At 49.3% G+C, this 13467-nt stretch overlaps 1 protein-coding gene across 1 annotated transcript in view; it reads right to left on the bottom strand.

Annotated features, from left to right (window-relative positions):
- The window catches only part of IGSF21 (immunoglobin superfamily member 21), a 193538-nt gene extending 181751 nt beyond the window's left edge, over window positions 1-11787 (bottom strand). The window contains exon 1 of the mRNA XM_015412564.1: window positions 11698-11787. Within this exon, the coding sequence (XP_015268050.1) occupies window positions 11698-11787 (90 nt within the window). The remainder of the gene's footprint in view (window positions 1-11697) is intronic.
- Between the last annotated feature and the right edge of the window lie 1680 nt (window positions 11788-13467).

Raw genomic sequence — 13467 nt, forward strand, 5'->3', positions numbered from 1 at the left:
AAGAAGACCAAAAACTGCAACAGCAGAGGGGAAAGCTGGTTAAAAAGCTCTCCGTAGGAGCATCCGCCTGCACTTCTCCATCTGAGGCTTCCTGGCCCCAGACCCTCCCCGGCCACCCCATCATCCCTTTGAAAGGTAAATTGCACCTTTCGTCTCGTAACCCACGGAGGCGCCTCAACAGGGCTCATTTCCAAGAGCTTCCTCTTCACATCCAATTTCATCTCTGCGCCAAGGAAATGACACCACAGCAAGACACAGAGGCGTTCTTTGAGAAATGCAAATAATTTCTTAAATGGAACTGTCACGGAGACAAGTAAAAAGCTGTTCAGCCCAGCAAGGAGGGAAGGGGCAGGGCGGGCAGGTGAGTCACAGGAGAGGGGGCAGCCGGAGGCACCTGCTGAAAGCGCAGGAGCCGTGCCGGAGGGTCTCCGGTTGCCCAGGGTCCCAACCAAGGCTCCCTCAAGCTCGTGAGCAAAAATTCTCCTTTGTGAGCTCCTGGCATTAAAGTTGAGAGCGAGCGATTTGGCTGCTGCATAAGCTACTTTGCTCTGGAGCCCTTCTTCCTGGAATAAGACAAAAATGTGTGAGCCGGAGGCTAAAAAACTGTGAGCTAGCTCGCACTAACTCAGCTTAGAGGGAACACTGGTCCCAACCCTGGGATCATGAATGAGGGAGGGGCACGTCAAGATTCTTAGCCAGTTTCTGTATTAGACACACAGTATGCTGCAAACACCACTACCCATTCCCAATAAGGACAAATAGAGATGGACTTTTCCAAAGGTGGTGCAGTATTCCCTCTAAGCCAAGTTCATATGAGCTAGCTCACCGTTTTTTAGCCTCCGGCTCACACATTTTTGTCTTAGCTCAGGAAGGATGGCTCCGGAGCAAACTAATTTATGCAGCAGCCAAATCACTCACTCACACAACTTTAATGCCAGTATTAATTTAATGCCAGTATTAATTAATGTTGAAAAGATCAACAACCTCAGATATGCAGACGATACCACTCTAATGGCAGAAAGTGAAGAGGACCTAAAGAGCCTCTTGCTCAGGATAAAAGAGGAGAGTGCAAAAGTGGGCTTGAAGCTCAACATCAAAAAAACTAAGATCATGGCATCCGGCCCCATCACTCCTTGGCAAATAGAAGGGGAAGTCATGGAAGTAGTGACAGACTTCACGTTCCTGGGATCCCAGATCACTGCAGACTGTGACAGCAGCCATGAAATTAAAAGACGCCTGCTCCTTGGGAGGAAAGCGATGGCGAACCTAAACAGCATGATAAAAAGTAGAGATCACCCTGCCAACAAAAGTCCGCATGGTCAAAACAATGGTATTCCCAGTAGTCATGGATGGCTGCGAGGGTTGGACTATAAGGAAGGCTGAGCGCTGAAGAATAGATTCTATTGAACTATGGTGCTGGAGAAGACTCTTGAGAGTCCCTTGGACTGCAAGAAGAACAAATCAGTCAATCCTCAAAGAAATCAACCCTGACTGTTCCCTGGAAGGCCAGATAATGAAACTGAAGCTCAAATACTTTGGCCACCAAATGAGAAGGGAGCACTCACTGGAGAAGACCCTGATGCTGGGAAAGATTGAAGGTCAAAGAAGACGGGGACGGCAAAGGATGAGATGGTTAGACAGTGTCATAGATGCAACGAACATGAAGTTGAGCAAACTTCAGAGGACGGCAGAAGACCAGAAGGCCTGGTGTGATTTGGTCCATGGGGTCGCGAAGAGTCGGACTTGACTGTGCGACTGAACAACAAAAAGCCAGGGGTTATTTCTTGCTGGAGCACACAAAAGCGGAGCTACAGCATTAAGGAGCCCAGGGGGTGGGCACATGCAACAAGCCCCGCCCAAGCTCCTAGCAGCCCTCAGTTGGGCCACGAGGAGCAAGAAGCAGCCAGGTAAGTTGCAGGTACGCCTTCAGGTACCAGCTCTCCCTCCTCTGCGAGGGCAGATCTGCATGCCCCCCCCCCCATAGCTAGCAATTCAAAACAGTCCCGTGGAGCCTGAGTGGTGGGTGTTGCCTTCTGACACACTTCCGGTGATGTCAGGAGGAGTGGCATATGCAAATAAGTTATCCCAATGAGTTATGCTAATGAGCTCCTGCACCTCTTTTTCTACGAAATGACCCCTGCCAGTAGCTGACAAAGTAGAATTTTTGCTCACAAGATTTTTTGCTCACAATTTTTGCTCACAGCTTAGAGGGAGCCTTGGTGGTGAGATTTCACCGTGGTCTTTCGACCAAGGACCTCTTCTGCTCCAGTCTGGATGTGGCACCTCTGCCCAGAGCTCTGCCCGACTGCCACCGATACAAAGAGCAGCCTTTGTTGATTCCTCCTCCCCACCCAAGAGAGCACCAAAACAACCCGGGGGGGGGGGAGGTCTGGACTCTGTTGCCTGGGTACCGGGTTGGCAGGAGGACCAGACCAATCCTGGCAGACACAAAGATCAGCTGCTGCATTTCCTCCCTTGCTGTTCTCTCCTTCCCCTTTTAAAAAGGGCCGCATGAAATAAGTTTCCTCCTCATCTAAAATGTAGATTTTAGACATCGCTCATTCAGCCCAACAAAGCAAAGGTGACCATAATGGGAAAGGTCTACTTGCGATTCATCGGCAGGCCTGAGAACTGGGTCTGTTGCACATTACCCTGTTCCAGTAAACAAACACCAGGAGAATGGCATTCACCGATCAGCAATTGCCATTTTTAAAAACCCAGGAAACAATGACTAGCATTTATTTCTAAAAATTATTCACAGCATATTGGATGGGCAGCATCCCTCAGGAAAACCTGATAGAGGAAATTCCACAGATCCAGATTCTGACGCCAGAAATCCACAGAATCCCACCGGGAAAGCAGTCACACTGCCTGATGGGTGCTGAGGAATACCGTAATTACGAGGCAGTCAGCTGTGAATGCATAGCACTGGAGAGGCTGTTAGGACAGGCATGGATTGATGTCATCAATTCGGCCAATACTAGGACTGAGAAGTCTCTGTTTAAGCTGCATCACATGGATCCATCCCTTCCTGTGCTAGCTAAAGGGAAAGGAGTTTGTAAGCCGTTTGGGTAACGAAGGACGGGGGGGGGGTATAAATCCAATCTCTCCTCTCTTCTCTTCTCTTCCAAAGAAGGGGCAGTCTGTCATCTTCTGTGGTGGTTTTCACACAGAGGCTAGATGGCCATCTGATGACAGCAATGCTGTTTCTGTGAACTTAGGCAGTTCATGAGAGGGTGGGCAGGAAGGGCTGCATCAGAGCTTAGTTCTCAAGGCCTTTTCTTACATACCCAGAGAAATGCTGATTGCCACTTTCGGGTCAGGAAGCAATTTTCTCCAGGCCAGTTTGGCCGGGGTTCCTGGAGGGTTTTTTTGTCATCTTCTGAGCATCGAGCAGGGGTCACTGGGTGTGTTCGGGGGGGAGGTATTTGTGCAGGGGGTTGGACTAGATGACCCTGGAGATCCCTTCCAACTCTATGATTCTATCTCAGAACATCCATTTCTGTATCCACCACAAGTCCATCAGCCAACTAGACAGGATTCAGGGGCATCCCTGTTTCTGCATAAAGCACACAACTTCCCTCGGACATCCACCCACCACTCCCCTCTTCTCTGAGGATTCGAACCAAACCTCTTCTCTACTCCTCAGGTTCTTCCCTCCCTCTTTTCCTTCAAAACTTTCCTCGAGACCATAAGCTCCAGCAAAGACCCAATTCAATGGGGTTCAATGTGGCCAAGTGAAAAGTGACGCACATTGGAGCCAAAAATCCTAACTATAAATACACGTTGATGGGGTCCGAACTGGCAGAGACTGACCAAGAGAGAGATCTTGGAGTCGTAGTAGATAACTTGATGAACATGTCGAGACAGTGTGCGACTGCAATAAAAAAGGCCAATGCTATGCTGGGGATTATTAGGAAGGGAATTGAAAACAGATCAGCCAGTATCATAAGGCCCCTGTATAAATCAATGGTGCGACCTCATTTGGAACACTGTGTACAGTTCTGGTCACCACACCTCGAAAAGAATATAGCATTGGAAAAAGTGCAGAAAAGGGCAACTAGAATGATAAAAGGGTCGGAACACTTTCCCTATGAGAAAAGGTTAAGGCGCTTAGGGCTCTTTAACTTGGAGAAACGACGACTGAGGGGTGACATGATTGAGGTTTATAAGATTATGCATGGGATAGAACAGGTGGAGAAAGAGGTACTTCTCTCCCTTTCTCACAATGCAAGAACTCGTGGGCACTCCATGAAACTGCTGAGCGGTCAGGTTAGAACAGATAAAAGGAGGTATTTCTTCACCCAGAGTGATGAACACATGGAATTCACTGCCACAGGAGGTGGCGGCAGCTACAAGCATGGATGGCTTCAAGAGGGAATTGGATAAGCATATGGAGCAGAGGTCCATCAGTGGCTATTAGCCACAAGGTATAGATAGGAATTCTCCATCTGGGGCAAGGGATGTTCTGTATTCTTGGTGCTTCAGGGGGGAGGTCAACAGTGGGAGGGCTTCTAGTGTCCTGGCCCCACTGCTGGACCTCCTGATGGCACCTGGTACTTTTTTTGGCCACTGTGTGACAGAGTGTTGGACTGGATGGGCCACTGGCCTGATCAAACATTGGCTTCTCTTCTGTTCTTCTGTTCTTAATTCAGCCTCTCTCCTTTCCCACTTCTCCCTCGCTACCTAATTAACTGCTGCGAGATACAGTCAGCTCTAGCTCAGAATGGCGTTTTTGGAAGGGTTAAACACACTCAGGGAGGAGAGGCCATACAAATTCCACCTCCCTGTTCTTCGTGAGTATTCCTCTGCCTTCCACTTGTAGGGGAACACCAACAGAGGATGGATATCACAATTGTGTTGACTAAATGGACCCTGACATGAACCAAAAAGGTTGCACCTGTGCCTCTTTGCCATGACAGCTGAACAGAGCCTCTTTGGAACACCTGGGCACAGAGGGCAACCATTGCCATTCTCAGAATCACCCTGTGGCCCCTGGAAACTGGGTGGACTGTGATGTAGTCCAGTCCGGAGAGTCTCAGACTCTTTGCAAGGGGTTTAGCCTCCAAATTCAACTCAGATCCATTCAGAGGAAGCTCTGGCCATCTCCTGGGAGGCAGGCCGTCCGTGGCCTGACCCATCTGTATAGAAAAATTGATTCCTATAGACCCTGCCTTCCCCCTGGCATGCACCCCTGCTGTTCTGATTTCCTATGCAAGCCAGATGGCTGACCATTTGGTCAGAGAAACTCCATTGCCTGCCATATAACCACACATTCTTCACACCTCTAAGTGGAAGTCCTAGACTTCAAGGAGCCTGCTCTAAGGTTACAGGGCTCATGTCACGTAGGCCCATGGGTAGGTAGGACTCTGGGGATCATTTGCTGCAGAGGGTGGTCCCCAGACCTAACCTATCCCCCACCCATTACCATGACAACCCAAAAGTTGGAAACGCCCTGTCTCCTTGCGATTGGCTACTGGCCATGGATGGTCATAATGAGATTGGGGTTTTTAATTGTCTGACCATTGGAGAGGAGCTCACTTTTTCTCTTGCCCTCTCTGTTCTGTTCCTGTTATGTTCTCTGTTGATCTGTGTCTGTTGCTCTGCATGCTGTCTCTGCCATGTGGCCTGGGACAGAACAAAGGACTCCTTGTGAGCTGAGCACATGCTTGCAAAGATGGGGTTGCTCTTCCAAATCCCTTGGTCTCATGTGGATTGTCTACCATGGACATTATCTGGACTGGTGCTACTCTGATGATTGGTAAATATGCTTCTATTTGTGTAGTAAGGCAAAACCTTGCTTAGCCTTTCTTATTTTAGAATTCTCTTGGTCTGATTACAAGCTCTGTACTGAATAAACTTTATTCTTGCTTATAAATATTGTCTGTTGGATGTGTAACTGACTCCAAGCTAACTCTAGTTGCCTGAACTGCTCACCAAAGTATGCTACCTTGCTAAGAGTATTCTTGTATAAAGTCCCAGAGGCCAGTTAAGAGTTTGAACCTTGCTCTTGGACTGGAAGGGGACTATAGTTGGAAAGGTTCTGGTGGCTATTCTCTTGAAATCCAGAGAGCCTATCTCTCCTGGGTTCTGGTGTAATTCATTGTTCTAGTATAGAATTCTTTCTCCTCCCATTCCTGGATTGGCCTGGGGGAGAGAGAACCTGTACACCATCCTCTCCCACAACCGTTTTCTCTGTCCCCAAGTCTCTGGGTTAGGATCCTATCACGTCTGCACGTTGCCCAGTGCAGGGCCGGCAGCAAAGAAGCGCCCTATATTAAAAGAGGCAGGAGGGAAAATATCTATTTTGTGCTCCAGAGATAACGGAGAGACCAAAAGCCTGCCTGTGTATGCTTATAGATAGTGGCCAGCCTTCCAACTTACAAACCTCAGTAATCAGGGTTTTTATCTGCCTCTGATAAACCAGTGGAATTGGAATGCGGGGATTCCATCCGGCACAAGAGCTCCCGAACGAAACCGCCAAAATGCCGGAATGTTATCTGACAGAGAAGAGCGGCGCGGAAAGCCAAGCGGTGCTGACATTTGCGATTTCAAACCTGCCTCACGCGTTTGTTAACAAAACGCGGGGATCCAACCTGGCGGAGGCTCCCAGGTTGTTTTCGTTGTTGTTGTGCAGATAAACAGCACCGATCGGGAGAAAGCAAGGCACAGCCGAGGTGAAATTGCCAGTTTGGCAAAAAAAAAAAGATAACACGCTGATTGCCTTCCTCACTCAAATGCTAAAGGGGAGGAGGAGGAACTGTGTTTCCAACTCAGAGGAGCTGTGATTGGTCTCCTGATGGTGTCAGCATCCTCAGGAGCTACAAAATAATGGGTTCCACAAGGAGAGCCCCCCCAAAAAAGTACTCACTTTCTCCGGCACAGCGCCGAGAAGCCCGCCCACCCCCCTTGTCTAGATCCTGACAGGTAATTGCTCCAGAAGCACTGCCATGTCCCTCCTACACAAAGGGACCAGCGGGGCCCGTGAGGAGCTGCAGCAGATCATCAGTAGAACATGCCAACCCTGGGTTTGGAAATTCCTGGAGATTTGGGGATGGATCCTGGGACAGTGGAGTCTGGGGAGGGGGAGGCGATGATGCCGTGCGGTGCATTCTCCAAAGCGGCCATTTTCTCCTGCAAACTGATCTCTGCAGTCCAGAGATGAGTTGCGTTTCCAGGCAAACTCCAGGCCCCACCTGGAGGTTGGCAGGCCGCTCAGAGGTGCTCTGCTGGATCAGGCGAAGCCCAGCATCCTGCCTTCACTCATAGGGTTGGGTTCTTCGTTTCAGTGGCCGTTGGGCCGATGGTCATGATGTCACGCCTCTCTACAGAGGGTCAGAAATTCTACAGTAAAACTATGGAGATCTGACAATCCCTAGAGAGGACACACATCATTTCCAGGTTTTCCCTGGAAGTGACATCACACCATCACTGAAGGCTGCTCTCAAATGTCCTGCCCCTCGTCTCCCACCGGTTGTTGGGACTGGCAGCTCTGTCCCCACAGGTGAAGGCTGCTCTGGAGAGCCAGCAAAGCCGGCATGGGGGTCCAGGCCTCCCCCTAGTGCTGTCTCCTGCCGCTCAACTAGGAAATCCCTCCCGAAGATCTCTCCCCACCCAGGAGACTATGAACTCTCAGAGGCCTAAGCAAGCTAATTTTCCTTCCTTATTCCCAGTTGCTACAGGAGCATGGGGTATCGCAGGCATAAAAAAGAAATCAGTGCAGAAGGACGCAGAAAAAGTGCAAAAAAGGGCAACTCGAATGATAAAAGGGTTGGAACACTTTCCCTATGAGGAAAGGTTAAAGCGCTTGGGGCTCTTTAGCTTGGAGAAATTACGACTGAGGGGTGACATGATTGAGGTTTATAAGATTATGCATGGGATAGAGCAGATCGAGAAAGAAGTACTTTAGAACGGATAAAAGGAAGTACTTCTTCACGCAAAGAGTGATTAACACTTGGAATTCACTGCCACAGGAAGTGGTAGCGGCTACAAGCATGGACGGCTTCAAAAGGGAATTAGATAAGCATATGGAGCAGAGGTCCATCAGTGGCTATTAGCCACAAGGTATAGATAGGGACTCTGGGGCAAGTGATGCTCTGTCATCTTGGTGCTTGGGGGGGTCAACAGTGGGATGGCTTCAAATGTCCTGGCCCCACTGGTGGACCTCCTGATGGCACTGGTATTTCTGGCCACTGTGAGATACAGAGTGTTGGACTGGATGGGCCTTTGGCCTGATCCAACACTGGCATCTCTTATGTTCTTATGTTCTTATGTACTTTTCTCCCTTTCTCACAATACAAGAACTCATGGGCACTCCATGAAATTGCTGAGTGGTCGGGTTAGAATGGATAAAAGAAAGTCCTTCTTCACCCAAAGAGTGATTCACACATGGAATTCACTGCCACAGGAAGTGGTGGCGGCTACAAGCATGGATGGCTTCAAAAGGGAATTAGATAAGCATATGGAGCAGAGGTCCATCAGTGGCTATTAGCCACAAGGTATAGATAGGGACTCTGGGGCAAGTGATGCTCTGTCTTCTTGGTGCTTGGGGGGGGGGGTCAACAGGGGGAGGGCTTCTAATGTCCTGGCCCCACTGGTGGACCTCCTGATGGCACCTGGTATTTTTGGCCACTGTGTGACAGAATGTTGGACTGGATGGGCCTTTGGCCTGATCCAACATTGGTGTCTCTTATGTTCTTATGTTTTTCTTATGACACTAAGAAAAGAACAGTGAGCTCCCGTCTCTAGTTCCAGCTCCTGCCAACCTAGCAGTTCGAAAGCAAGAAATTGCAAGTAGATAAATAGGAACCACTTTGGTGGGAAGGTAACAGCGTTCCGTGCGCCTCGGTGTTTAGTCATGCCGGCCACATGACCACGGAAATGTCTTCAGACAGCGCTGGCTCTTCGGCTTTGAAACGGAGATGAGCACCGCAACCCTAGAGTCAGACTCGACTGGCTTTCGAGCAAGGGAAACCTTTACCTTTACCTAACAACAACAACAAGCGTGATCTGGTCCATGGGGTCGTGGACTCGACTGTGCGACTGAACAACAACAACGATATAACTGGTAGTCATTCAACTAAGAATACTACATACGTAGTATTTACAAAAATCCACAGGTAAATCCGCATTTTTTTTCAATAATCAAACAAGTAAGTTTTCAACAATCCAACAGGCAAGTCTTCAGTTTTTCAATAATACAACCGGTAAGTCTACAATGAACCTAGCAGTAATTCAGCTAAGAATACTACATATGCAGTGTTTACAATAAATCTCACAGGTGAGTCCACTATTTTTTTTCCAGGTAAGTTTTCAACAATCCAACAGGTAAATCTGCAATATTATTAATCCATCAACTAAGTCTACAATGGACGACGAAGACTCCGGATTTCAGAACTTCGTTTTGAATAGTCTTCCTCAGTAGAGGCTGATTAAAGAACTCTTTAAGGACTCATCAAATGTTTCCAAAGTAAACATCAGCAAAACACCTTTCCAATTTGTAATGAAAAATATTAATAGGGCAGCCACTCAATATTCACAGGGGGAAATCTCCAAAGTCTTGTGTTGCTTCAGTCCCAATCAGGCCGTTTGGCGTGGGCCTCTTCTTTTTCTTTTAGTTAATCTACGAGCTCATATTTTCCAGCATACTTGAGGACTCCTCTAATGACATACATTTTGGGATAACCTGATTTGCGGCTTTTAAGACCGGGAGGGGTTGCCCAGCTATTTCACCACTAGATATAATGAGTATATACACATTTCATGCTTTTTTATATTATATCTAACCATTGTGATTCCTTCTTCCTGCCCAATCCAATGGCTGGTATTCCTTATTTGCTCGTTTCTTTGACACCATGTTTATGCCATTTATATACTATTTATAAATGTGTTAATTTTAACGGGGGGGGGGGAACTGGAGCAAAGAAACAGAAAATGACTCGGAAGCAGAGATTTAAAGGTTCAATTCACACAAAATAAAAATGGGGACTTTTCAAGCTGAGCCAGCAGGGATGTGAAATTCAATGGCATCCCTGCTGTTCAGTTGCTTAGCCTGCATTCTCGGCTGTATTTCTCTCCCCCCCCCCCCCGAGCTCAACATACAGGCCAAGTCTCAGTCAGCAGCTTTGCTATGGGATCCCTAATTGGCTAGGATCACCAACGAGGTCGGTCTCGGGAGCACAGCCCTCCCTCCCAACTGACTTTGGCCTTAAGGATCTTAGCAGCACCACTACAACAAACGCTCCCCCTCTTAGGATAATTGCAGGAAGCAGACAGAAGCAGGGAAAATAACAGCCCCAAGAAGATTATGGGAAAAGGCAAATATTGTCTGCTCAAAAAAACCCCGAGAATATTTGGAACACCTAGATGAATGCAACATGCCCTGGGGTTACCAACCTCCAGGTGGTGGCTGGAGACCTCCCGGAATGACAGCTAGTCCCCAGGTTACATGGATCAGTTCTAAAACTGGAGGAAAAAGGGGAGGCAGGGAAAAACTCAACCCAAGATAACACTGCAAACCAGTTCCCCTGGAGAAAACAGCTGCTTTGGGGGGTGGACTCTGTGACATTATACCTGCACTATACTGGGTTCAGACGCATTCAAGTGATCAGCTCATAGTTTATTAGTGATTCAGCAAGAGAAAGAAGACTGAGAAACCCCTGGCCGAAGCCAGGTATTTATGCCTGGAAAAGGTCACACCCAAAACACACCCCACTCCCAACGATAGGCTATTTACACTACACTGTTTCCCAACTGGGTTACTCTAGGATCCCTGTCACCCTACTGGTCCATTCTAGGATCCTGCCAAGCTGCATCCCCAAGCTAAGTCCTTTTGCGAGTACAGTTCAGGCTCAATATATAACACCCCCGCACTGAGGTCCTCCCCAAGCCCCGCCCTCCCCAGACTCCGCCCCCAAAATCTCCATTTATTTCCCAACTCAGAGCTGGCAACCCTACAAAACAGAGTTTCTGCTGGGGCAGGAGCTTAAAAAATTGCATTCTTCCCCCCCCCCAAGCACTGTTCCCTCTAAGCTGAGTTAGCGTAAGCCAGCTCACAGTTATTTAGCCTCCGGCTCACACACATTTTTGTCTCGGCTCAGGAAGGAGGGCTCCAGAGCAAACTAATTGATGCAGCAGCCAAATGGCTCACTCACAACTTTAATGCCAGCAGCCCGGAAAGTAGAATTTCTGCTCACAGGACTCCGCAGCTTAGAGGGAGCATTGCCCCCAAGTATACGTAAAGACCATATTAAACGGCCAACAAAAGCCACACACGAGAGGAGTTCACAGTACCGTCAGATCTAAAAACCCAGGAATGAAAAGCGGCAAAGCAAAACCATCGACAAAAGATCAGCACCAAGGAAAGGAAAGCTTCCTTCCCCCTCCTCCTTACTTCCGAGGCTGGGGGGGGGGGGCCACAACGGGCCCTCCCTTATTTGCTTAACAGGAGCTTCCAAAGGCTACTTGGAAACAGAGTTTGTTGCCTGCGGCCTCCTGCCAAATGGCGATGATGTTCTAGCTCTTCTGCCTCAGATTTCTGATCGGGTGTGGGTCCCCTCCGTACCCCTTTAATGGAGGAAAGGGGAGGACGGATTGTGAGCTTACCAGGTGATTTGAGGGGCCATCGTGGTGAGTTAAAAGTTGGTGTAGTGCTGTCTCCGAAACCCACTGTTCCCTGCAAACGTCCTCGTCGCTCACCGTGATCATCTGCGCAATGATTTTAGCCTCATTTGCTCCAGACGTGGAGAAAACTAGCATGTGCGGTTCTGCCTGGACCTGAGCCACCATCAGCGTGTGCCTGCTGACGTGAGAACTGGCGAGAGACTCCTTGGGAAACAGATGAGGTTTTGGCCCAGTATTCTCCAAGGAAGCCCATCGTGACGAGCCAACTCTGAACCGAGCCAAAGGTGTTCATCACTCTGGGTTGGCAAACGGTCATCTGTCTCTGCCACTGGAGGGCAGGGAATCCCCCCACCAAGCCACAAGGTCTGGCAGGTAGAAAGCAGGTCTTATAGCCATGGTTCCCAACCTCCAGGTGGGGCCTGAAGGTCTCCCAGAATTACTACTCATCTCCAGGCCACAGAGATCAGCCCCCCTGGAGAAAATGGCCGCTTTGGAGGGTGGGCTCCGTGGCATCGTACCCTGCTGAGGCCCCTCCCCTCTCCAAATCCCGCCCTCCCCAGGCTCCACCCCCAAAGTCTCCAGGAATTTCCCAGCCCGGAGCTGGCAGCCCCAATACAGGAACCTGTTTTCTCTTTGCCAATGAGGGGAGGAGGCAGATACTCTCCTCCCAACTTCCTTTCCCAAACAATGTGTATACATATATATATTTTCCTAATCTCTCCAGCGGCCGATAGTTATCTGGCTTGGCGCAAGAGGGAAAAAAAAGAGACTTGGTGTCAAACGCTGAAAAATGACTTCTCAAGCTGCCTTTCTCCCTCCTGAAAAGGAGGTGACGTGCACGGAGCATACAAATCACTCCGTGTTCCAGAGCCCTCGGTTCAGCTCCGCAGGAGGAGGCGTGTGTTCGGACTACAAAGATTTTTCCTCCGGCCTGTGCCAAGGTCACCCGGGCAAGAGACTCACATTACACGGAAGCCAGGAGGGCGCAGAGATGAATGGGGTCTCCGACCAGCTCCGGGAGCAATCAGCTCGACTCCTGAACGTGGCAGCCTCAAGCTAAACACCAAACACCATCCAGCAAATTACAGGAGCAGGCGGCCATTACAACACCGGTGGAACTGCCGACTGCTTACCGGAGGAGTCTCTAGAGTCGTTTGTGCAGTCCGGATGTGCCCGACCCCTCCAGAAAAGAACAATTGGCTCAACTTAATGAGCAGTAAGCTTAGTACACATCGAAGGAAGTCCTTCTTCACCCAAAAGAGTAATCAACACCTGGAATTCCCTGCCCCAGGAAGTGGTTGTTGGTAGAAGCATAGACAGCTTCCAGAGGGGAATTGGATAAAGATACAAAGCAGAGGTCCACAAGTGGCTATTAGCCACAAGGTATAGATGGAACACCCTGTCTGGAGCAAGTGATGCTCTGTCTTCTTGGTGCTTGGGGGGCAAGAGCGGGAGGGCTTCTGGAGTCCTGCCCCCACTGGTGGACCTCCTGAGGGCACCTGGGTTTTGGCCACTGTGTGACACAGAGTGCTGGACTGGATGGGCCCTCGGCCTGATCCAACATGGCTTCACTTATGTTCTTCTGTCTGGGGCAGTGAGGCTCTGTCTTCTTGGTGCTTGGGGGGCAAGAGTGGGAGGGCTTCTGGAGTTCTGGCCCCACTGCTGGTGGACCTCCTGAGGGCACCTGGGTTTTGGCCACTGTGTGACATGGAGTGTTGGACTGGATGGGCCCTCGGCTGATCCAACATGGCTTCTGCTTCTCTTATGTTCATATGTCTGAGGCAGTGATGCTCTGTATTCTTGGTGCTTGGGGGGCAAGAGTGGGAGGGCTTCTAGAGTCCTGCC

This window comes from Gekko japonicus, unplaced genomic scaffold, assembly GCF_001447785.1.
Source record: "Gekko japonicus isolate JY-2015 unplaced genomic scaffold, Gekko_japonicus_V1.1 scaffold131, whole genome shotgun sequence".
NCBI lineage: Eukaryota > Metazoa > Chordata > Lepidosauria > Squamata > Gekkonidae > Gekko > Gekko japonicus.